Here is a 23,062-nt window from a genome sequence, read left to right as displayed (position 1 = left end):
AAAACATAAATCCCAAAATTCCACAGATTATAAATTAATTCATCCCAAGCATATTTAAATTATGAAAATGGAAATCATTTTCCCAGAATGGCATAATTGGTTGTTAAATAAAAGGATTTTGTTGAACTTCACCTGTTAGTCGCTGCATTTTCAGCAACAGACAACAGATAAATATTATAACAATATAACTGTTGTGAAAAACCTGAATTTAATAACCCACAAAACTATATTTAATAAAAATAAATAAATAGTAAACACCTCAAATAATGCAGTGATCATTTGTGGTTTTGTGTTTTTCTTGACACTTTCTTGCAGGATAAAGAAGCTGCTCTGTTTAGCGCAACACCTACATCACAAGATCACAGATATTGGTATGATATGTGTAATACACACTCATCCTTCAACACACAGCTTATTGTTGGTGCTTGTTAGCAACCAGAATAAAGAGTTTCAGACATTATGATTCACCTCACTGGTGAATAAGTACAAATCTGACCGAATCTGAATAAATATCACAACCACGACCTCTAACCCAGCAGACAATATGCAGCTTCCTCCCTAATGGGATGGCCTGGTTAAACTTAATTTATAATTAGAACAATAACACTGGAAAGCTTTTATGTTTACCATTATCCAAGCTAATACTGTCAGTCCTGAAGGGTTACTAGATACAAATATCTATGAGCATCAACTTAAACCCATGTGACATACAATTTGGTTGTCACATTCTTCTTTCTCCACTGTGTACCAGGAGGGATGTGGACAGCTTGAGTCGATGGCAGTGTGACTTCAGAGAGCAAATTAGAGCACTGAGACAGTGGCTGAAGAGTATGGAGATGAGTCTGCCGCCTGTCGACCCCAGGGTTTGTCTGGTTCCTTCCATTTCTGTGGACTCATAGTTGATTTGAACTCCATGTACACATACATCACCCTCCAACTTAGCTGGATTTCAGGAAGCAGCATAAGGGCAGAGAATCTGCCATCCTGGACTCATGGTTAGCGTCGTGGTTAGCATAGCTAACGATGGCAGTCACAGCGTTGGCATAATAATTAGATTAGAGTCATAGCGGCTCTAATCCACTGAGCACCCTGAAAGTGTACGAAGTCATTAATTTTGCTGTCTAGACTCTAATTTAGAAGGTGGTGTTAAGGCAACAGGTTGCTATAAACATTTCTTTACCATGACAAATACAGGAGCAAAAATGAAGTGATCAACAAAGAGGACGCACTGGAAAAAAGCCCTGAACTGTGTCTGAAGAAAAAACAAAAACCTTGTATGCTTCCATGACAACAGCCAAAATCAACAATCTAGAGCAAAGCCCAAGTGGAACAAACACAACACAACCCTTGTGGCTGCAAAGGAACATCTCTCTTTGACCGTTAGCATGACACAGGGCTGGTGTTGAAAACCACTTTAAAGATGTTTCACCCCCTCCTTTTATTTCCTTCTGTGTTTCTCGCCTAGATTCTTCTTATATTTGCTCTCCTGTTTAGAAATGAAGAAAATAAAAGGCATGATAGAACACCATATTGCCCCTTGAAACTATTAAACCCTCTTTTGCTAAGTGGAAAAATACTCAGAACAGATCAGAACAGCAAGAAAGTGGAAGACCACAAATCAGTCGTGGTGCCGAGCGCTTCTGCATTAATTAATTGAGCGTTGCAAAAAAGAAGGAAGGGATTGTTGTGATTCTTCAGAGTCAGACATGCTCAGACAGACGCTGAGGTGGTCCCCGTCCACTCCTGCAGGGACACTTCTTCAGGCCACCGGGGGACAGAGCGCCTGGGGGAATCAGGCTCCATTGTGCCGGAGCTCGGGGAGCCGGGCCGCAGAAGTGCCTGGCAGAGGAGGCCCTCTGCACACATGAGCGCACACTCTGAAAGGCCATTATTAGGTTCAGATGGGAAGAGGAGGCAAAGGAGGCAGGAAAAAGAGAATCTTTACAGCAGGAGCAGGGGGGATTTATCCTGCTGCTGTAGATTTATGCCATTAATACTTTCTACCAATATTTGTAAAAACAGATTGTAAAGGAAGCAGCCAGAGAGCAGCATAATTCTGCTGCTTGTTAAATGACCTGGATGGAATGAAGGAACTTTTCAGGGTGGCTAATTTTGTCCATTTCTTCTGACTTTATTTCTGTTTTCCAATGTCTATTAACTCGGCCTTGCTGATGTTCTGGCCAGCAGAACGGACTGAAGTGATCAGATTGAAATGTCTCCTTAAACACATTGTGCAACGAAAATGATACAACACATATCGCATCGACAATAACACTAAACTTTGTTTATTTCTTTCTGTTAAACCATCAAAGTTATTGCATCTATTGCTAATGTTGGACCTTTTAGGATCTGCTTCTAGCTTGTGTGTCTGATTTAATATTCTCTTTCCATTTTTGTCACCGTTTCTCTGGTGACTTCCGTGTAAGACGCAAAGTCATGTTGTGTTGTGTGGGCTTCGCTGGTTTGATCTTCTAAGCTGTCATCAAACTGCACACAATGGCAGACCTTTGTCATGGTAATACTGGTAGTCTGGTTTCAGCCTGAGCCTGGGGGACTCGTTAGTTAGCAGGACGTCCCTCTGCAGCCCCCGAGATAACAGACCCGTCAACAACCAGGAGAGACTCACACCTGCTCTCGAACACAGACGACACCTGCGCTGACTGATCTCTCGCTGTTGAAGCTCCAGTATCTCTTTAAGTCACGTCATGACTAAAGAGAACTTCTTTTAGATAATTGGTGAAAGCAGCATTCAGATTCAAGTCAAAATGACATCCTCTCACTTTTGCCGTCAGGTTGGGTTCAAAAGTTCTCCTCCCTCGCGTTCCTTGCCCCCCACCCCCCCACCCCCCTGCTCACGAGGCTCTTCTGGATAAAGGCTTTCTGTCTCTGGTTTCCCTGGTTCTCCTGCAGATGCTGCATCCTAAATGAGCCTTGTACACACAATGTACAAACAGGAGCCAGGGGTGAGAGATCACGGTTCATTATTCTCTCTGACAGCTCACAAACAGCACCTCAGCACAATTGTCATAACCTTTAAGAGCTAAAAGGGCTCTTGTTTCCGTTGCCGTGAATCACCCGGAACACAAAGAAAAAGACGCCCGAATGGCAGTAAACTAAACCTGTTTATTCCCCAGACTTAAGATGACATTTGATGGCCGTGTTTGTTCCGCTTGATGTGTAAAATTGCTTTTCATCATGAAGCACTCTCCCATAAGCTGTTTGCAGGATTAATGGATATTTTCTGGCCTTATTTCCTCTTTGGGTCAGTGAAAGTCTTACTTTGATCGGGGAAACACCACCTCTTCCCGGGAGCAGCTGAACCAGACATGATGTTGAAGCCATGATTGTGATTTGCCGGATGTCGGCAACCCAGTAGGGAAGACCATCAGCCTTTTCTTCCCATTTTTCTTCCAGGAAAAACTCTAAATGATAAATGACAGTGTGGTTGCTGAATGGTGCTCCTGCTCTGACCCTTGAAGGGACCCCCTGGTTTTTTCAAGCCTCATGAAGAGGGCTAATTACCATCTTCTGTAGAGGGAACCACTGAGGTCTTATTTAATTTGAAAAGAGCACAGAGGTTGAGATCGGAGAGGAGGGGAAACGTGCCCAAGAAATAAATCTTTATTTAAAAAAAATCTTTGCTGCCTGTGATCAAATTCTGGCTCCCGCTGGACTTTCATTTACAATCCCATTCATTTCTCCACCAAACTATGTCCACTCCATTATCACATGCATTTCACAAGCACAATGAGGACTTCTGATGAGGAAAGATCAGATTTTTCTCTCTCACACGCTGCTTATTGCATCACCCCATTACCCAGCGCGCCAGCTGCACTTCAACCACATTAGCTCAGGTCCTGAGTTAAGGTGCGTGCAGCTCTTGTGGAATGGAGTCAAAGTTGTTTTTTCCCCCCACATAATCCATTAATTACTGCTGTGGGGGTGCAGGATGCTGGATCAGGTGTCGCTTGTTGTCTTCCTGACAAAGCTGTGCCTCTCTACTGCCAGCTCCTCTCAGATAAAGAAAGGGGTCGTGGACTGGGGGGGCTTGATCAAACAGAGCACTGTGAGTTGAAGCATTTCTGCATCCTGATATCCAGCAGCTACCATATCAATTACTGGCGAAAATCACCACAAAGTCTAAAGTAATTTACACTTTGGTACAAATCTGTGTTTCGTTTTAAATGATCTATACACTGACAGCTAGACAAGTGTTCGGTGGTTAAACACAGGGCAACCTTTAGCAGCCCTCCACAGCCCGGAATTTAACAGCCGATTTTACAACCACCAGGATCTTCAGCGCTCACTCACCAGGGTTTACAACACCACTGAATGAAAAGCTCTGCCGACGATATGATGATGGAGTGTTTTACAGAGTTTGAGGAGCAACAGAGTCAGATATCAGCTATTACGAAACATTTCTGTACAAAGTTAAATGCAGGTAACTGTAAAATAAAACGCATGGTGGCTCTCGTCTGCATGTATGTGCATCCAAATTTTGGCTAAATGTCGTGTTAACCTGATTTATGTTGAAATACGCTACCCTCAAAACCAATCATCTTCTTGACATCAGCACATCCTGTTCGATGGAAAGTAATGAAATTAACATGCTAATTAATGCATTAACTCAGCCTCATTAGGCCATGAATACATCTTTGAATATTCTCCAAGGTGCACGCCCCTCACAACCTTCCTGCAGAAAACATCTTTGTTCACAAGGTTGTGATCCGTAGAATGTTAAACCTAATAAAATAACGTGTAAATTCATGAGGAAAATAGACCATTTTATCACTTCTGGCTGCTCTAGCTGTTATTGTATCCTAAACCTACATTAGAAAAAATAAATCAATAAGGTTGTCTTGGTAAGATCCTTTTTTCCCTTCATCCTTTACATCTTGGTAATATCCACACCTGCTTGACCTTCCACTGGGGGAGGACGATGCGTGACATTTATCTGTCCGGTGTGTGGGTGTGTGCAGCGTTCGGTACATTCACACATGCACGCATTCCCTTGATGTAGCGATAAACGGATTATTTGCTTGGCCGAATAAGTACAGGCAGAAAGGCAAAAATGAGGATGGGGGGGGGATTTCGGTCGTAACTGCACTGTGGTACCAGGCTGTCACTTGAGTTCACTCTACACTGCATCTGCTCCCATCATTTCCACTTGGGTTTTTCAGAACATTTTTATGGTGCATCAATAGATAGAATGATTCACACTGAGCACCTTATTGCCTGAACATTCCCTCATTGTGCCTTCTTTGTTTTTTATCTTAATTTGTGTGATCCAGATTGGTCACATATAGTTTTTTCAACTTTAAATAGTTGCCGCCCTACTGCTGTTTGCACACACTTGCTGTTCTCCATTTTCTTTGGCCAATATTGTGATTTATTGCAAATAATGAAGGGTGGAATTTAACCACAGGGGTCCTTCCTTTGCCAAAAATGTTATGCTGTCTGCTATCTGTGCGTGCATCTCGACCCAATGGCTGGAAATGAGTTGCTCGGTAATCTGAGATGTTTTACAGTAATTAGACATCTTTGTTGCCACTGTGGGGCCGGGGAAACTGGTGCACACTGAATGGGGAAGCAGGTACTGCAAAGGGATTGGGGGTGAAAATGTGCTTGTGGGTGGGTACAACAGGGTGGGTGTGGGTCCCTCCTTTTGTAGCTTGCACTTCTCTCTCTTGCCATGGAGAGCAGAAATGGGCCGAGGCAGCTGTCACTTAACATGTGAATGTTTCAAGGGCAGCCCAGGGTTCTTTAGAAAACTCCCTTTTTCGCAGCCCCCACTCCCCCTGCGCCCAGGCTATTTTTCAAGCAGAAGCAGCATGGAGTTTTTGAGCCACAGTCAGACCCAAAGGAGGGGCTTTGTGGATGAGTAGAGGGGAGAGAATCAGCTTTGAGGAGGTAGCAGGGATCTCTCAGGAGCAACCTGAACAAGCGGCTATGGTGCCAACGCCAACACCTCGTGGTTTTTGGAACTGGCGCGATCTGACCTCCACGTGAACGCCGCCGGCGTTGGCCGGGAACTGTGGGAGTTTAGCTGAGCCGTTGGAATACATTGTCTTCATCTGGGCACACCATCCCATCGGCGGCATTAACAAGGAAGGAATTCCTCTGTTACTGCTCCCACAACAAAGAAGAAAGGGAGAGGAGCAGAGCCGGTGGGAGGAGAAGTGAAGTAAGGGACGGGGAGGGGAGGGGAGGGGAGGGGGCGCACCGTGAGGGGAGAGGAGGGCATTGTTTGTCTGTGACTGTGGGCAACGGAAAAGCAGGAGTTATCGGGGCATGTGTGAGTGTGTTTAGACAGCGTTTTTGGATGTGGGCATGTGTGAGCGAGAAGGCCTGACTGAGTATGTGGTGGAGGGGGAATGTGGGTCTGTGCGTGCATGTTTGTGTGGATGTGCGAGGAGTTTGGGATGTTGGGAAGCCGTTCAAAGGATGCTCAAACAAAGCTGGAGCCCCTCTCCCCTCCCTTCTATCCATTCTGAATAGTGATTGAGGACTGGCTGGATTCCTTTACTCATGCTGTTTGGCTCAACTGGGATTCAGGGTAAGTGTGACTCACGTTAGCTTCAAACCGCCAAAACCGCCTGGAACCTAGGACGGATGGTCAGATCGTTTCCATATAGGCTGTACCGGTCTGTACATGAAGGAACCATGTGACAAAAAGTTGTGACTTGTAGTCGTCTTGGTTTAACCTGATTTAATGGCAAATGCAGCCATGGAAGGCAATGATATCAGAATGAATGGACCTTTCAGGTGTGAGTATTTATTTGTTCAATTTCCTTTACTGTTTTTTAAACGATCAATCTGCCTCAGTTTAATTCTAAATGTCCTGGTATTTTAGGAATTAGTCAAAACTGTCAGCACTGCTTTTGTTACATTTTATCCAGTACAGTATCTTTGTCCTGTGTGCTTAGACAGACCCTGTTGAAGCTAAAACACCAAGATCCTCCCAAAAATATTATGGGTCTCAGGGGTGAATACACAGCTGCCATTCTTAATTAGAGACTACTACCATGATTACAAGGTCTTCCTTCAGACACAGACACACACAGCAGTGACACAATATTAAGTCCTCCACCGGTGTGATTGATGATCATTGGACTGCTACTAATTACAAATTTGCAAAGATTAATTCTATGATAAAGATGGAATTTAAAATGTGCACATGTGGAAATTGTATTCCCGGCCAGGTATTTGTCTCTGAAATACAATCTGTTCGATCAAATAATAGCCTTTGTCTTGCATATATATGCGATCCCTAAACTGTGTTATGGTGTTAAATTCATTAGGAAATGGAGAGAGGGTGTGTATCGTAAATCATGTGGAGAGTGGAGAGTGGGTTGAATTGAAAATAGGTTAAGTGATGGGTTGGTTAGGTCATCACCCAGAGTGAAAATGGTGGAGGGGTGGAGTTGTTCTCCTTCAAGTGTAATGACGCTATGAAGTGAGAGGTGCATGCTGCTGGCTTGAGGCAATTTCCTGTTTTCATTTGATTGTCTGTAAATATATGCAGTTTCCATTCTTTGAGGTGTGCTGAAACACGCTAGCAGATTTTTTAAAATACAAATATGTGAGGTCATTGTCTGAAGAAGAAGAAGAATAGGAATGTTTTTTTTCTTTTTGTAATGAACGCTTCCTGGCAATGTCTAATGGGACTATTCTACATAATCACACATGCAAGCGTGTAATTTAGCAAATGACCACACATGTGGTGCAGTAACCGGAGCAGGCACGCCCTCTCCATCCAAGTGTTAACCCATGTGAACGCAGACACTCTCTACCTCACTCAAGAGACCACTAGCTGCTTGTCTGAGCTAACTGGGTAATCATTGAGCGAGAGGCTGGGGCTTTGTTCGGCCACGACTCTCTGATCTGTGGGTGATCCCCTGCGGATCTCCCAGCCGCATCATCTGCTCTGCAGGGACATCCGCTGTGTGATTGTCTCATTTAGAGACATTATTAGAAAATTGTTCATTTGGCCTTGGCTGCAGACTGTCTTTGCGTCCGCATAACTTTTGAACCCTCACAGTGGAAAAATGTTACCCCATATGCAAACAAAAATCCTATCTTGTCTGTGGAGCCAACATCCTAATTTCCCATTTGTTGACCCATATTGCCCCCCCACAGATCTTTAGTTGCCAAATGTGACCTCAGGTGACCTGTGAGTTTCTGAATGAACCAGTCAGACCCCACCTCAGAGGGTGCGCCCGGCTCTGACGGGAACCCTGCCTGCGGTCTCCTGATGGGCTTACCTCAGCTCCTCTTGGCAGACATAATTGCATTCACCTTTAACCTCTCTGTCAAAACAATAAAGGCACTGAGCTGAGGGGGAGACAGATGGGTGGACACAGTTTAAGATCGCCACCTCCACTGTGTATGTTTCTGGAATGAATATAGTTTAACCAATCAATATTTTAATTAGATGGCTGTCTGGTAAAAGGATGCAGACATCAGAATTCAAAACAGGACAAAGAGGAAGTATTTCTATTGATTTAAAACGGAATATCAACTCCACCATCTACTGTTTGCTTGTTACCCTGTTTTCCTACCCCCCACTTGTGTTGACCCAAGAGAAATGAGGCGATGTGGCTGTCATATTTGATCAGATCGCTAACTGGTTTCCCAGGACTGGTCCGAGCCAAGTTAGAGAAAGCTGGCCGTTTGCCACTGCTTCTTCGTGCCAGGCTCAACAGTGGGATCCTCGACAAGCCTGTCTCTTTGATTTCTGTGAGATAGATTAGGAGCATGTGTTTATGTGTTCTGACGGAAGACAAAGAGACAGCATATCTCCAGGCCAAGCTTCTCTACTGTAGTTACCTCCGGTTGTTGTAGTTACACGGCAGAGGACAATGGCGACCAGGAGGTTTAGGAAAAATAGAGCGCTTTAGTTGTGATGCTTGAGTATCTACAGATGTATTATACTAAACTGCACTTGATCCAAAGAAAAAGAAGCACATTTAAGACCCCCTTGTCTTATTTTAGGTAGCTAAAGGATCTCCTGCATGCATGGCCGAGGGGCCTCACTTCGCCTATCACTTGATTAGCCTTTGGGCTAAAGGATTATGGGTAACCTCATCAGCCGGCCCAGTTGCCTGGGCCAGAAATCAAAGCATGTCAGATCGGATGAGGACTTTCTAAAGGAGTGCTACCAACGTCGGAGAGAGTGGCAGCCCCAGGAGCAACATGGAGACGCCAAACCAGACGTGGCTGTCAAAGAGAAAACACAAGAGGAGCCAAATGTGGAAAAAGAGGTGGAAATCACCAAAGAGCCACAGGACATTGAAATCAAGAGAGAGCAGAAGGAAGAGAGGGCTTGCACTCCCATTTCAGACAAACCCCTCAACAGCTCTCCTGCCTCCACAATCAGGAGCAGCAGTACTCTGGATAACGCCTGGCACAGCACCCCCTCTCCAATAAAATCAAGAAATGGGACAGTAGCGAGAAGAATCGTGCCGGAGTATGCCAGATCCCCTCTGGCTCACTCTGACAAGACTGCAGCAGAGAGGAGGGCCAGCTTCCAGAGGAGGGACTCCAGAGAAGGAAGCCCCTGGTCCTGGAAAACTCTGGCATCACGAGAGGTCACGGAGGTGACGGAAGTGACGGAGACCATCATAACTGAAATTGTGGAAGTGACAGAATATCCAGCTGGACAGAAGGGAGGAGACCCCATAGTCACCAGAACTGTTAGAGTCCTGAATGGTGCCGCAGAGGAACTCGCTGAGGTTTACAAACATACAGACCCTCAAACATCTTTTTCATTTCATTCTTTCCTTCACTCGTCTCTTTCAATTTCTGTTTTTCTCATTTAATCGATATGATAATTCTGCCTTTTTTGGTCATGCTGTGATGGTATTAACTGGAATATTTGGTGGGATACTTTTATTTTCCAGCTCCAGAGTAATGGACATTCAAGCTCAGACCACGATTCCAGTTTTCAAAAGTGGAAGGTACGCTCTTTCCGATACTTCAGGTCAATAATTCAGGATCGTTGAAATTTTGAATGACAAAAATCAATCAGTTGTGCTTGAATTTGTTTGAAAATTTGGTCTGTGGGGTGGATGCGACACTACGATCACGTAACTGTGAGACCAAATGAACTTGGTAATACTCTCATTGTCACTTTAAGGGGCCAACGCCTGCTCTGGCGCTGAAGGACGCGTCGACAGACTCCGAGACGTTTCTCCATAGTCTGGATGCTTTACTTGCATGGGTCTGTGAGATCGAGGAGCTTAAAGCTAATCAGAAACCGCCGTCATCAGAGGTCAAAGTGGTGAAAGCCCAGCTCCAAGAACAAAAGGTGTGTTATCTCCAACATCACATCACATCACATCACCTCATTTTTTTCTGCTAAAAACCTCAGTGGTTTACCTATATGAAGCAGTGCTGAGGTCAGGGAGACGCTCAAAAGGCCCTATTCAGCTCTCTTCAGTCTTAAATGGGGTGTTCACAGCTGAAATGGGCCTACAGTTAGCCTTTTGTATGTGCTTCCTGGAAGCCTGGGAAAAGCGGGGAAGACTCACCTTTCAGCTGTAATCACACCTTTTGTCAGGTTTTGGGATGGTGTAAAACCTTTGTGACTGTCAGCTGGACTCATGAGTATCAATTTCCTGTTGAAAAAAAAGCAAACAAAGCTATGATATATATTCTTATTCTAATGTTAAGCCCCTTACAATAAAATTTCTTGCTAAAATGTCAATTTTGACAGTTTTACTTACATTCATATTTACATACTGTAAATGCAAACCTGCACTTTTACAGCTGTTGCAGCGACTCCTAACTGACCGGAGGCGCAGTATGGACACCATAATGCTGGATGGACCTCAGCCGGCAGTTGATGGTGAGGAGGAAGGGGAGCAGACAAAGCTCAAGCTCTCCACTCTAAAGCAGAAATGGGAAGCCTTACAGCTAGATGCAGAGCAAAGGTCAGTTGCTTTTCCTGGAAATTAGTTGCTTTTGTTTGTTGAGGTTTTACATGCAATGCAAATCTCACCCAAAGATATTTCTGTTGTTCGTAGGAGAGCAGCTTTGGAGCACATCCTGCCCAGGGCGCAGCTCTTCCAGGAAGGAGTTGACAGCCTACAGCAATGGTTCATGTCTGTCGAGCAAACCTTAGCTCAACTAAGAAATGCAGAAAGAGTGATGCTACATCTCCCAGAGGCCACAGATAGAGCTAAGGTTAGAGAATTCCCATGCATGAATGAAAGATTTTAAGTTGGAATATCAAATTGACATGTTTGAAACGTGTTCCTTTAGGCTGTTGTTGAAGAAATTCAATTTAAATCTGCTGATCTTGGGGAAACACAAAAGTCTGGACATGATCTGATGGAAGCACTTTCAGGTAACACTCATTTTATTTCATATATTTGATTAGTGTGCGCTGCACTAAATATTGGCCTTGCTAAAAGAGTGCGAATATATATTGTTTCAGAGGAGGAAGCCCAGCAGGTACAGGAGAAGATGGATGCCCTCCGTATCCGTTTCTCTGTGCTGAATCTCAGCAGCCTGGATGTGCTGCAGAGGCTGGATCAGGCCCTGGAGGCCTCCAGTCGTTGCACCTCAAGCCAGGAGGACCTTCACCTGTGGCTGGGCCGCATTGAGAGGGAACTCCTGGTGGCTGCAGGAGCACAAACGCACACTGGAGATGCGGTGCTATGTTCTGCCGAGAGACAGAGGGTAGTGTTCTTTAAATTATCTGGAGGCTTGACAACTCTTTTCAAAGGAATTTATTTTGATATATTAGCACATAGCTAACATGGAATATGTTCTCAGTTGGAGCAGGCAGTGGTAAAGGAGATGTCTTGGTTTAAAGACACAGCCCAGAGTCTTGAAAAGCTGAAAATCATTCACCTGGATCCACAGGTCATAGCAGAACAACTCTATGAACAGAAGGTCAGAACATTTTCATATTGATGATGTACTGTACATATTCAACATATTTTTAAAATATCTGTTGAATTATCTGTTGAACAGATTCTGGCAGTGGAGATTCTCCAACACAGGTTTAATATTGAAAAGATGGTGAAGATCGCAGAAATCCTGCTAACCTATAGCGATGAAGGAGAGGCAGGCAGCTTGCAGGTATCCTTTACTCATTAAACACAGCGTGTCCAACGAGTTTAGACTTTAGACTCGATTTTGCTGTCTACTCTCCACACAGGCCCCACTGGAGGCTCTGCAGGAACAATGCAACACAACCTCAGCCACCAATTCCCACGTAGTCCTGCAGCTTGAACACGCTCAGTCGCTTCTCCAGCAATTCTCAGAGGGCCTTACTGAGGTCTCACCCTGGCTTAAGGAAACCCAGACCCTGATTGGACAGCTCTCCCTCAGCACAATTAGCTACGAGGCATTTCGAGAACAACAGGACCTTTTGCAAGTAAAGAAAAAAACTTGGAATGTTTGATTTTAACCTAGGTTTCAGTCACAGAACAGTTCTACACATTGCTTCCAAACTAATCGGTTTTCTTGATCTCTCCTTTGCTAAGGGTTTGAGGGAGACTATAGCAGAACATCGACCCTTGATTGCACGCTTATGCTCCCTGGCAAAGCGGTTGTCAGAGCTAAACCCCACACAGGGGGAAGACTTTTGTCGAAAGGCTACAGAAGCTGAGGAGCAACACGGGGCCATCCGAGACCGAGCGAGACAGACTGCCAAATTACTCGAAGAGTCTTTGCCTCGATTCACCCAGGTAACTTGTGCAATCCAAAAGAATGTCAGCCCAGTCCTGACATAAATACAAACAACTTAAATTGTTCTGTATGTTTAGCTGAATGAGAGAATGAGCGTCCTCAGAGGGAGTCTGGAGAGGCTGCACAGTCGCCTTAAGGCCCCCAGCTCTCTTCAAGGCCTCACCCCAAGGATCCAGGAGCAGCTGCAGGACAACAAACATTCCCTGGATGAGCTGTTAAAGATGGAGCTGGGCCTGAGCAGCATCAAAACACATGCAGAGGAGCTGCTGGCTAACACACAGGCTGCTGGTGATGGAACAGTCGGCACTGGTAATGCGCCGTTTTGGAACGTCTTCTATGTATGTTTTGCTAATTGCTAAATGTATGGTAGCTAAATCTATGTTATGATTTTGCCATATCAGCAATCCAGGAGCAAGTATCCAGCCTGACCCAGATGTGGGACGAGGCACATGTTCAGGCTCAGGACAGGGAACGCTGGTTGCTTAAACTGCTAGATCTGTCCGTGAAGTTCTGGAGTGATGTCAGCGACGTCACTGTGGCCCTCACTGATGCTCAACAGGCCGTGATGGATCTGAATGCCAGTCAGACAGACAGTGAAACAATCAGGCAAAGCCTTGAAAGCATGCAGGTTCGTCTAGAAGCTCCTATTTTCTGGTTGTTGGCTCCACAACAGTTCCTAAACTCTGTTCATCCTCTCTTCCAGACTCTCAGGGAGGACATTGACAGTTTGCAGGGAGATCTGGACACCCTCGGTGTTGTGGGAATGGAACTGATGTCATCATGCGGAGACACAGACAAACCAGATGTCACAAAGTGCCTTGATGAAGTGAGAGAAAATGGGAACTAAATTGCAACCGGTGATTTTGTTTTGGCTTGTTTTGACGATTGTCTTTTTGGCTGCTTTAAAGCTTTACTGCACGTGGAACAACTTGAGCAAAATGTGGAGTGAATGTCATAAAAAGCTGGAGGAGTCCTTGCAGATGGCTCTAAATTATCAGGACACTATGCAGGTCTGTGGCAATGCAGTGGAATCTAGTCTTGTGTTCACGTCCCTTCTAACACATAAACTGCTCTGTGCAACTGATTGTGTTGCTCATAGGGGCTTTTTGAATGGCTGAAGTCAGCTGAGCTACGTTCCACTGAGGAGTTTGTGATAGAAAACGACCTGGAATCAGTCAAAGGGCAACTGTGTGATCTGAAGGTGAGTTCATAAACATACACTCACAATGATGTTTAACCTCAAAGGATTACTTTAAGTTAATGTGCTACAAAACATATACTGTGTCCCTCAGGAGTTTAAACGAGAACTGTACCAGAAGAAAATAGAGATAGAAAGTCTGAACCATCGCTTTGTGTGCCGGCTGTCTCCAGGCTCGGAGCGTCCAGGCTCTGTCTCTCCTCTGTGTGATTTCAGACAGCGCTGGGACAGTTTGGAGTCCGAGACTGTTGGCAGACAGGTGGAAAGATATGAATATTTTAACAAAATCAAAGTTTCTAGAAGGAAATAAGAAATTCAACTGTATGTATAATTTTGAAATGATCTTTTCCTCGTTTTCCGACAACAGCATCAGCTGGAGTGCGCTTTGCTGGGTTTGGGTCAGTTTCAAAACACACTGGATGAGCTGCACACTTGGCTTTCTCGGACCGCCGAACAGCTGGAAGGCATCAGGCCAATCAGCATTGACCTGCAGGCGTGTGAAATAGAATTGGCCAAACACAAGGTTTGTGGTGACCCACATATAGCAATACAGTGTTTCTAACACCTCACAATGAAGCCTTTATTATGATGCTACACTGTTGGAGGCATGCTTTAATGTTCAGAAGATTGTTGAAAGCCTGAAGGTCGCAAAACTGTTACATAGTGAAGACCTGAAGGTCGTAATGAAGTTAGTTAGTATGCCATTGTCTTTACTCACACAGCAACAAGGAATATCTGACAAAGAAGAATCCCACAAAGCTTGTCTAAAATTAACATTGACATCTGACTCTGATATTCTACAAGGTGTTGCGTAACGACGTCATGTCGCATGTTCGAACAATGGAGTCCGTGAACCAGGCAGGCGGGGGCCTGCTGGAGGTTGGGTCTGGGGACAGTCCGAATGGTTTGCAGGCTCGGCTTGAGGAACTTAATGACAGCTGGGAGTTTGTCCGCTGTGAAACAGAACGCAAGCAGCTGGAATTAGAGAACAGGCTGAGTCAGGTAAGAAGGCAAAAAATCCGGTTCATTTAATTTTTTGCTAGAAATTGATAGGGAGGTTTTTCTTGAATACATCATATGGTTAATCGTGCGCACCCTGTGGCGCCCTCTTGTGTTCACTTGTGACGATGAACTTCATAACAGCTGACTGGTCTTTTGTGGAAAACAGAGCAGATTTGAGTGCCAAAATACAATATTCATGCTTTCTCTAATTAACTTATTTGCTCAGAGTTTAACGTTTAAAATGATTTATAAGCTAATTAGGGTGTATTTGGTCTTGTGTTTCTCCTATTTTCATGCTGTTTTTGCAGGTACAAGATGTTACCATGGAGATTCAGGATCTTCTGCAGTGGTTGGACAACACAGATCTGAGACTGTCATCTTCTAAAACCATGTGGGGTATGCCTGATTCTGCAAGTGAAAGACTCAATGCCCACTTGGTAGGAATTATCTGTCAAAATAACTGTTTATGCAAGAAAGCAAAACTTTATAAACAAACAAACAAGAGAAACCTTGTTGGCCATTACAGGAATTGTGTAATGAGATGGATTCAAAGTTCCACACCTACACGGATGTCAGGAATGCCATCAACAGGATGCTGGAGATCAGCAATGTAGTCCGTGGATCGAGCACAGAACACAGCCTGTCCATGCTCGAGCAGAAATGGGCGTCTGTCTACAGCAAAGTCCAGGAGCGGAAGGTCATTTAAATTATAATAATGAGTCATTATGATATTGTCACCTCCGATTACATATTGTGATGTTTGATGCACAGGCAAAGCTTGCAGAAGGACTCAATCTGGCTAAGGAATTCCACAGTAATGTGCAAGAGCTTCTCTTAAAGATGTGCAAGTGTGAAGAATCCATTGGTCTCCTCCCTGCTCCCAGTTTTGTTCTGGACACAGTTTGTTCTCAGCTGCAGGACCACAGAGTAGGCCTCGTTTTGAACCTGTCCTAGTCTTTTTATCGTAAGCACGCTGGCTCATACACTTTTTCATGTGCGCAGAAACTGGCGAGTGAGGTGAGCGATTACGGCGACGTGAGGGGTGCCGTGGAGGACAGGGCTCGCAGACTCTCAGAGCTGAGCAGGAAGGAAGACTGTGATGTCATTCATAACATCATGATGATTGTCCAGGACCGACACAAAAAGCTACAGCTCCGTGTTGCAGAAAGAGGCAGAACACTGGAGGAGGTTAAGAAGAACGCCAAACAGGTACGTGTGTAAAGCATGGCCAGCATAACTGGATATGACTGCAAGACTTCTGTATGATACCTCCCATTTTTATGTTTCAGTTTAATGAATCTTGGCGTCTAATGATGGACTGGTTGATGGAGGTGGAAAGGACATTAGACACACACAAAGAGATCGCTGTGTCCCATGAGGAGATTAAACAACAGCTGACGGAGCAGAAGGTGCAGTAGCTGTCATGGATACCTGGTCTACATGTGACCTATTCTGATCCACTGCTTTATAATTAGGGGTTCCAGAAACTGCTGAGGGCAAAAAGACCCATGTACGCAGCCTCACTGAAGAGTGGACGCAGCCTTCATGAAAGGGCTCAAACCAGCCACGATCGGCAGCATCTGGAGAATTTACTGGCTGAACTCAAAGACACATGGGACACCATTAGCGGCAAGTCCATGGAGAGGTAACGGGCGCTGAATATTTTATTTCTTTTCAATTGTTTTTATTTGAAAATCAAGGCACATGCTGATTTTCTTTCAGACAGCACAAGCTGGAGGAAGCACTGTTGTTCTCAGGAAGATTCACCGATGCTCTCCAGGCCCTGAATGACTGGCTATACAGAGCGGAACCCCAACTGGCCGAAGATGTTCCCGTTAGCGGAGACAAAGACATGGTGCATAATCTGATGGATAAACACAAGGTACAGGGCCTCACAAAATAACTTGTAATGTATGTTTATAGGATTTGATTGAGAATCTGTTTCTTTTTAGGCCTTCCAAAAGGAGCTGGGAAAGCGAGCTGGATGCATCCGGACTCTGAAGCACTCTGTGAAGGATCTGACCAGAGGCAGCACGGCTGATGCTCACTGGCTGCAGGAGCAGATGGATGAACTGGAGGTCCGCTGGGAGGCGGTTTGCAAACTTTCAGTCAGCAAGCAAGACAGACTGGAAGCTGCATTTTTACAGGTAATCCTCACTGGCAGTAAACGTGTGGATCCCGAATGTATTAACGGTTAGAACAAACACAGAAATACCTGCAGATAGTTGATCATCTGGGTCTCATCGTCCATCAACTGCACTAAAGAGTTTAATTTAGGGTCAGTTATTGAGAATCTGTTATGGGGCTGCCAATACAGATAAAAAGTCAGCTCTCACGCAGATTGCACAAGAATGGGGTATCAGAACCTCCAGAATCAGAGGTGAAAAAAGGCTATTACAGGTTTACTGGAGAGGCAGATCAACAAGGGCGATGAAGAGGGTAGTGAAGATGGGGACTGATATTAGGAGTTCAAGTGATGTGTGAGAGTTGGCCCATATTTGAATGTGCACAGATTTTACTTTGGTTAAAGCTGCTTTGGAGTATGACATTAGTTCACAAGTCACCAAGCATCAATGTCAACCTCACACCTCAGCTGAGCCACCAGCTTTTTACAGCAGAAATACTGTAAATCAGTCCCCCTCTACTGAATTAGAGCGCCACTATTGTCACACCAAAAGTCAACCTGTGAAAGCCCAGCTCTGTTGAGGAAAAGTGAGAAGAGTAAACTGGTTGCTAGGCTGAGAAGTCCTCTGGTTGGCAACATTTGGAAACCTCCTTGTGAACTTAGAGTATCTCTGAAAATGCAAAACACTGGCAATACTCCGACGCCAGAGCATCTCGGTCCATCTTGCTCAGCGGTGCGCTACCTCAAACCAAGGAGATGAAAAGTGACAATCTGAGTGTGGAGATGAATGAATAGTTTAATGTGTTGTTGGCATCTGAAAGTCACTGGAAGGGAATACCTGTTGACATTCAGCTTGGCAAATGATTGGAATGCCAACAGTCACTTCTCCACTGTTAAGGATTCACCAAGGGTGGAATAATATGATGGTTTGCACAGTTGTTCCCCGAGGTGCCAAAATGCCAGGAACCATTCTTTGGTTGGCATTTTTGCATGGTTCTGACTCTTGGGTCCAGCTCACCTATTGGTTGTCCTGTATGTTAATGTTGACAGGGATGGTGGTGATCACACTGTTTGGACCAAATCTATAAAACCTTAACACAACTTTGTGGTGTCTCAAGTTTGCTGTGTCTCAAATAGTGATCCCAAAGTGGCTTAGACTAGACTATTTGAGATTGTCCCACAGCATGTAAACATTATTTTTTTGAAGTCTTCAGGTTCTGAACTTCTGATTTATTTGATTGTGTATTAATAATGCAACAAAATGGTGCACCAGACTAGTGTTCATGACTATTTACCTTGTAAATTGAAATGTTAATTGTGTGTTAGTGAAGAGATCTTCAGGAAAGTTCTGAATCCCAAATAAGGAAGACTGTGATTCAACTTCAAACCAAACGCTCCTCAATTTTGTTGTTTTAGGCTGAAAAGTTTGATGGACATGTCCACTCTTTCATGGACTGTCTCACTGAGGTTGAGAGAGGGCTGAAATATGGGGTGATGCCGGAAGAGGAGGAACCTTTGCTCGTTTTCAGCAAAGAACATAAGGTCAGTATAGTGTGATAAGTTATCATCCTTTTTTATGGAGAATCCAGAGTTAAGTCAAGGTCTGCTGGTCAGTGTTATCAAATAAAGCATATTGGATACTGGAAACTCTTTTAACTCATTCAGTTGACTCAGAAATGTACTTTGACCCCAATCTAGATCGGTCCTGTGTCACACCTCACTCTAAAAAATATGAGTAGTTTATCATTGAAATTCTTTGGTTTGTTCTATTTTGAAGGAGCTGATGGTTGCCCTGCAGGCTCAGGCGGCAAATCTACACAATATTCAATGTCTGGGTGAGGAGATCTTGGCCACTTGCCATCCAGACTCAATAATCACCATAAAGTCTTGGATCAGTGTCACCAAAACCCGCTATGAAGAAGTGAGTGCGACTGTGTGATGAGTTAAACCTTTTTGACGAGAAACAGCAACAGAAGACGTGAGATCCCGTCACATCGGTACATTTGACTATCAATTTATTTTAACTAAGGTTCAAACCTGGGGTCAGCAGCAAAGTCAGAAGATCGAATCCAGTTTGGCAGCACTGGAGGCAGAGAAAGAGGAGATCCAGAGGCTACTGGATTGGATCTCCTCAGCAGACGAAGCCCTCTGCCTCCGAGACCAGGACACTTTAGCTGAGACCACAGAGCAGAACCAGGAGCTGATTGAACAGCACACAGTACAGCCTCCCTATTTATTCCTCTATCACTTCTATCCCGCGTATATACACCTATATTAGCTGTTAAACATATCTCCTTCCTGCAGGTATTCATGGAAGAACTGAATAAAAAGTTTCCTGACGTAGAAGCTGCCACAAAATCCTGCAGGCACAAAAGTGTCCCTAAACAAGTTTCTCCTGGCAAACGGCCACTCACTAGTATGAAAACCTATTAAAATAAGCAAATACAGCGCTATCATCACACTGACTTTCTTCTTGTTGTTACTCCATCCAGAGAGGAGGAGCACCCTTAAGATGCAGCCCGCTGTACCGATACCGCTGGAGCACCTCGACCCGCACACGCCAGAGCTCAGTCAGCTGGTCAGTCAGTGGCAGAAACTTTGGCTTCTGGCTGTAGCGAGACAGAAATGTCTAGAACAGCACCAGCAGGCTCTCAAAGAGGTCAGCCTGGCTTTGGAAATGCAACGATACAATCGCATTTTGCTAATTTAACAGAGGATTGTTTCATTTTGGGGGGGGTAGATGGAAGAATTTGCAAACTTTGACTTCAACATCTGGCGGAAGAGGTATAATCAGTGGATCAGCCACTTGAAGTCGCGGATCTTAGATGTGTTCCGAAGCATCGACCGCGACCAGGACGGTCGGATCAGCCACAAGGAGTTTGTGGACTACGTCCTCGCCTCCAGTAAGATTGAATCGGCCCACATGGGTTAAATTTAAACACCTGTAATTATAAAAAGTGTCCTCTTTGAATGCAATCTCTTGCAGAATTCCCCACAAACTCTTTGGAGATGAACGCGGTGGCGAACATCTTTGACATGAACAATGACGGCTACATCGACTACTACGAGTTTGTGAGCGCGCTTCACCCCAGCAGAGATCCATACAGGAAAACGCTGGACGCTGATCAGATCAATGAGGAGGTGTGCAGATGAAATGCTAAAGATGCATGACTGCTGGTTCCTCTTACAGTAGATTTACTTTTTTTTTTTGTTAAGGTGAGTCGACAGGTTTCGCAATGTAACTGCCCCAAGAGGTTCCAAGTGGAGCAAATAAGTGCCAATAGATATAGAGTGAGTCTATTTGCCTCCCACAGATCAACATAACACAATCTGAAGGCTGGTGTGTGCTTACAGGGTTTCTCTTGATTCCACCATGTGTTTTGTCTGCTGCAGTTTGGAGATTCCCAGCAGCTCAGGATGGTTCGTATCCTCCGAAGCACATTGATGGTCAGAGTGGGAGGAGGCTGGACTGCTTTGGATGAGTTCCTGGTCAAGAATGACCCCTGCAGAGGTCAGTATGTGCAAACTTTCCCTGGTTGTTGCTGTGGTCTCCCGTTAAACTCCCCCTGCTGTGTTTCTAACAGTCAAAGGCAGGACTAACCTTAAGATCAAGGAGAAGTACCTGTCCCCAACAGGAAGCTCCTCTAAGGGCCTGGCTGTCAGCAGGTCTAACTCAAGTCTGAGCCTGTACAGCAGCGCCTCCGCCCCCACCAGTCCTATGACACGCAAGGTGAGACAAAACCATCATGCTACATTATAAGAGCATAACACACATTTATCCTAATTATCTGCTGCGCCACATTTCAGGCATTACTCCGAAGAAGTTTCTCAGGCGACCGTTGCATCCGTCCCAGGAGCTCCATCGCTGCTCTGGGATCTGAACTTCAGTTCGTCTCGACAAGAGTGGACAATTCCCCCTCCCCCTCGGGTCAGTCAGCTGTTACTCCTGTCAAAGAAAATTGTCTTTCCCATTACACAGAAGTCCCACACACATTTAGCTGCATAAACAGGAGCTGACTTCTGTTCTGCCCCCCTCCCCCTCTTATTGTCCCTCTAGAGGATGCAGAAAGGTTACCCACATGATTGATCCTGGCCCTGAGCTGCGAACACTGAACCCAAACAGGGCCTTGGGGCGCCCCAAAACAGAGTGATAAGCAAAAAAGTGTGACGGAGGCGCCGAGAACAGAAAGGCAACACAGAGAGGAGTACAACGAAGGTCGGCAGAGGTGACGCCGAAGGGCCTTTATTTGTCTGCGGGGATTTAAACCGTCTGTGTTCCGAAGTCTGGACAAAGGTTCGCTTGTCTTGTTATATTTTATCCTTTTTTTTCTCACTAGAATGTAGAAATCCAGAAAGTTCTGCATGGATACTTTATGCATGACAGAAAGAGCATTTTTTTGCTAGCTTGTTCTGGTTTGGTTGTAAGGATTCAGCAACATCAGGAAAGGTGTCTGACTGCCCTAACTAGCATCCCAAAAAGTAAACAAACCAAAACAATATAAAGGGGGAGAATCTGCTGCCCTTAAACACAACACAAAGATGACATTGTTGGCAGCGCCTCAACTAACTTTTACCTTTCCTGACAATATAATTATGAATTGTTTGTACCGCAAAGGATGTTCCAAACACTGGAAATTGTGATGACGATGATGATGCACTGAAGTACGACAAGTTTTGTTTTGTAGAGATTATTTTCTCAGGATTCTTTTTTGTGTGTGTATTTTCATGGAACGTTACTGTGAAATTGTAGATGTTTCCTTTACAGTTCTGTATTACCTGGGAACACTTTCACCACATCTTAAAAATAAAAAAATGCACTTTTGTGTCCAGCTGTAGAGAAGTTGGAGTATAGCAGTCATGAGTTAGAAAATGAAAGCTTAAAAATATAAAGCCTTGATGTTCAAAAGCTCGGTTGAAATCAACCTTCTTAGTTCAGCATTTTTTTTTTAACCAAAAAACATTTTTTTTGTTTCGAGGATTTTTCTTCTCGATTATTAACCCAGAATTTCATTTATTGATCAAGACAAAGCATCAGCTGAAGTTTGTCAGACGGGCTCGTGTCATCAGCAGTGTCTTCAGAATAAATACTCACCAGATTTCTCTTCTGCTATGCACCCTAAATCTTTCTGTACTGTATGTTTCTATACTAAACGGTCATCCTGCTGTACTCTTGACAACTTTATGACTGCGTGTACAAAAATAAATCTTTTTTAATTACTTTGTGTTTTTTTTTAATCTTCTGACAGTGAATATTCAAAGTTCTAGTATATGGTTTGTTTTTTTGGGGGGGGTCACACAAATATTATTTAGTTGGTTGAAGCTGCTATTGATGAGACTGAGAGGAGACACTGTCCAGCCACTTGGCTTCACTCTTGACCTGCCTCGCTCCTGTAACATGGGCTGGGAGCAAAGATAAAGGTCAGCTCTCATCCTAGATGATGTTTTTGGTATCTGTCCGCGATAAAACATCCACCTGAGAATTCTCAGCTCAGGTTCCCCTGTTTGTAGCTCTCTAGATGTGAGTCCTCTTCCCAGCATTGCATGTGGTTTCAAAAACACTGACATTTTGGTTTAAACGGAGCCTGTTTGGAAAGAAAGCAGAGGATTCAACATGACTCCTTTTCACAGCAGTCAGCAAAACTGTTATCAAAGGATCATTGTCCTGCAATCCACATTCAAGTCTTTTGCTCCCAATTATGTCGAATACAAGGGTTTAAAGTCATGCACCATGGAGGCCATGCAGGAATCAGATTTGCTTTGAAATGTCAGTCAGACTTCATTTACTTGTCCTACACGGTTGAGAACAAAAATCTAATCAAACAAAATCTGTCAAATCAATTCTTGTACAACCCTGCTAATGACCAGCCCATCAGAAATAGCAGCTGTTCCAATAATTTATTACAGGGATCATTCATTAGTCCAGGAATGCGTGTTGAACAGCCCAGGACTGACCCTGAGCAAACACCCACACAGGAGGCATTATCTTCTGGTGCAACAAGCTGCCTGCACCTGCCTTCACAGAAGGTCTGAGATTC

General features: G+C 44.5%; 1 protein-coding gene across 4 annotated transcripts; it reads left to right on the top strand.

The window, feature by feature from the left end:
* The first annotated feature begins 787 nt into the window (after positions 1-787).
* Positions 788-22,244, top strand: macf1b (microtubule actin crosslinking factor 1b). Of its 4 annotated transcripts, none has more exons than XM_057045501.1 (40): positions 788-863; positions 8,995-9,734; positions 9,903-9,959; positions 10,139-10,309; positions 10,771-10,934; positions 11,028-11,187; positions 11,266-11,350; positions 11,441-11,685; positions 11,782-11,901; positions 11,983-12,090; positions 12,170-12,388; positions 12,498-12,701; positions 12,780-13,011; positions 13,104-13,330; positions 13,406-13,528; positions 13,611-13,712; positions 13,802-13,903; positions 13,995-14,159; positions 14,268-14,423; positions 14,705-14,902; positions 15,211-15,339; positions 15,429-15,599; positions 15,674-15,829; positions 15,905-16,111; positions 16,192-16,311; positions 16,378-16,547; positions 16,625-16,784; positions 16,855-17,049; positions 18,444-18,569; positions 18,805-18,948; positions 19,057-19,245; positions 19,332-19,443; positions 19,520-19,686; positions 19,768-19,930; positions 20,014-20,168; positions 20,244-20,318; positions 20,421-20,538; positions 20,612-20,757; positions 20,835-20,955; positions 21,085-22,244. In XM_057045501.1, exons 2-40 carry the CDS (start codon positions 9,075-9,077, stop codon positions 21,108-21,110), a joined length of 6,348 nt encoding a protein of 2,115 aa, XP_056901481.1. In that variant the 5' UTR covers positions 788-863; positions 8,995-9,074; the 3' UTR covers positions 21,111-22,244. The 4 variants fall into 4 exon arrangements, with proteins under 4 accessions (XP_056901481.1, XP_056901480.1, XP_056901478.1 ...); XM_057045500.1 differs by lacking the exon at positions 788-863 and adding an exon at positions 5,695-6,184; XM_057045498.1 differs by lacking the exon at positions 788-863 and adding an exon at positions 6,228-6,556.
* The last annotated feature ends 818 nt before the right edge of the window (positions 22,245-23,062 follow it).

Source organism: Takifugu flavidus, chromosome 10 (genome assembly GCF_003711565.1).
Source record: "Takifugu flavidus isolate HTHZ2018 chromosome 10, ASM371156v2, whole genome shotgun sequence".
In the NCBI taxonomy this organism is placed as follows: Eukaryota; Metazoa; Chordata; class Actinopteri; order Tetraodontiformes; family Tetraodontidae; genus Takifugu; species Takifugu flavidus.
The sequence above is the reverse complement of the archived record's forward strand: the minus strand, read 5'-3'. Positions and strand labels throughout refer to the sequence as shown.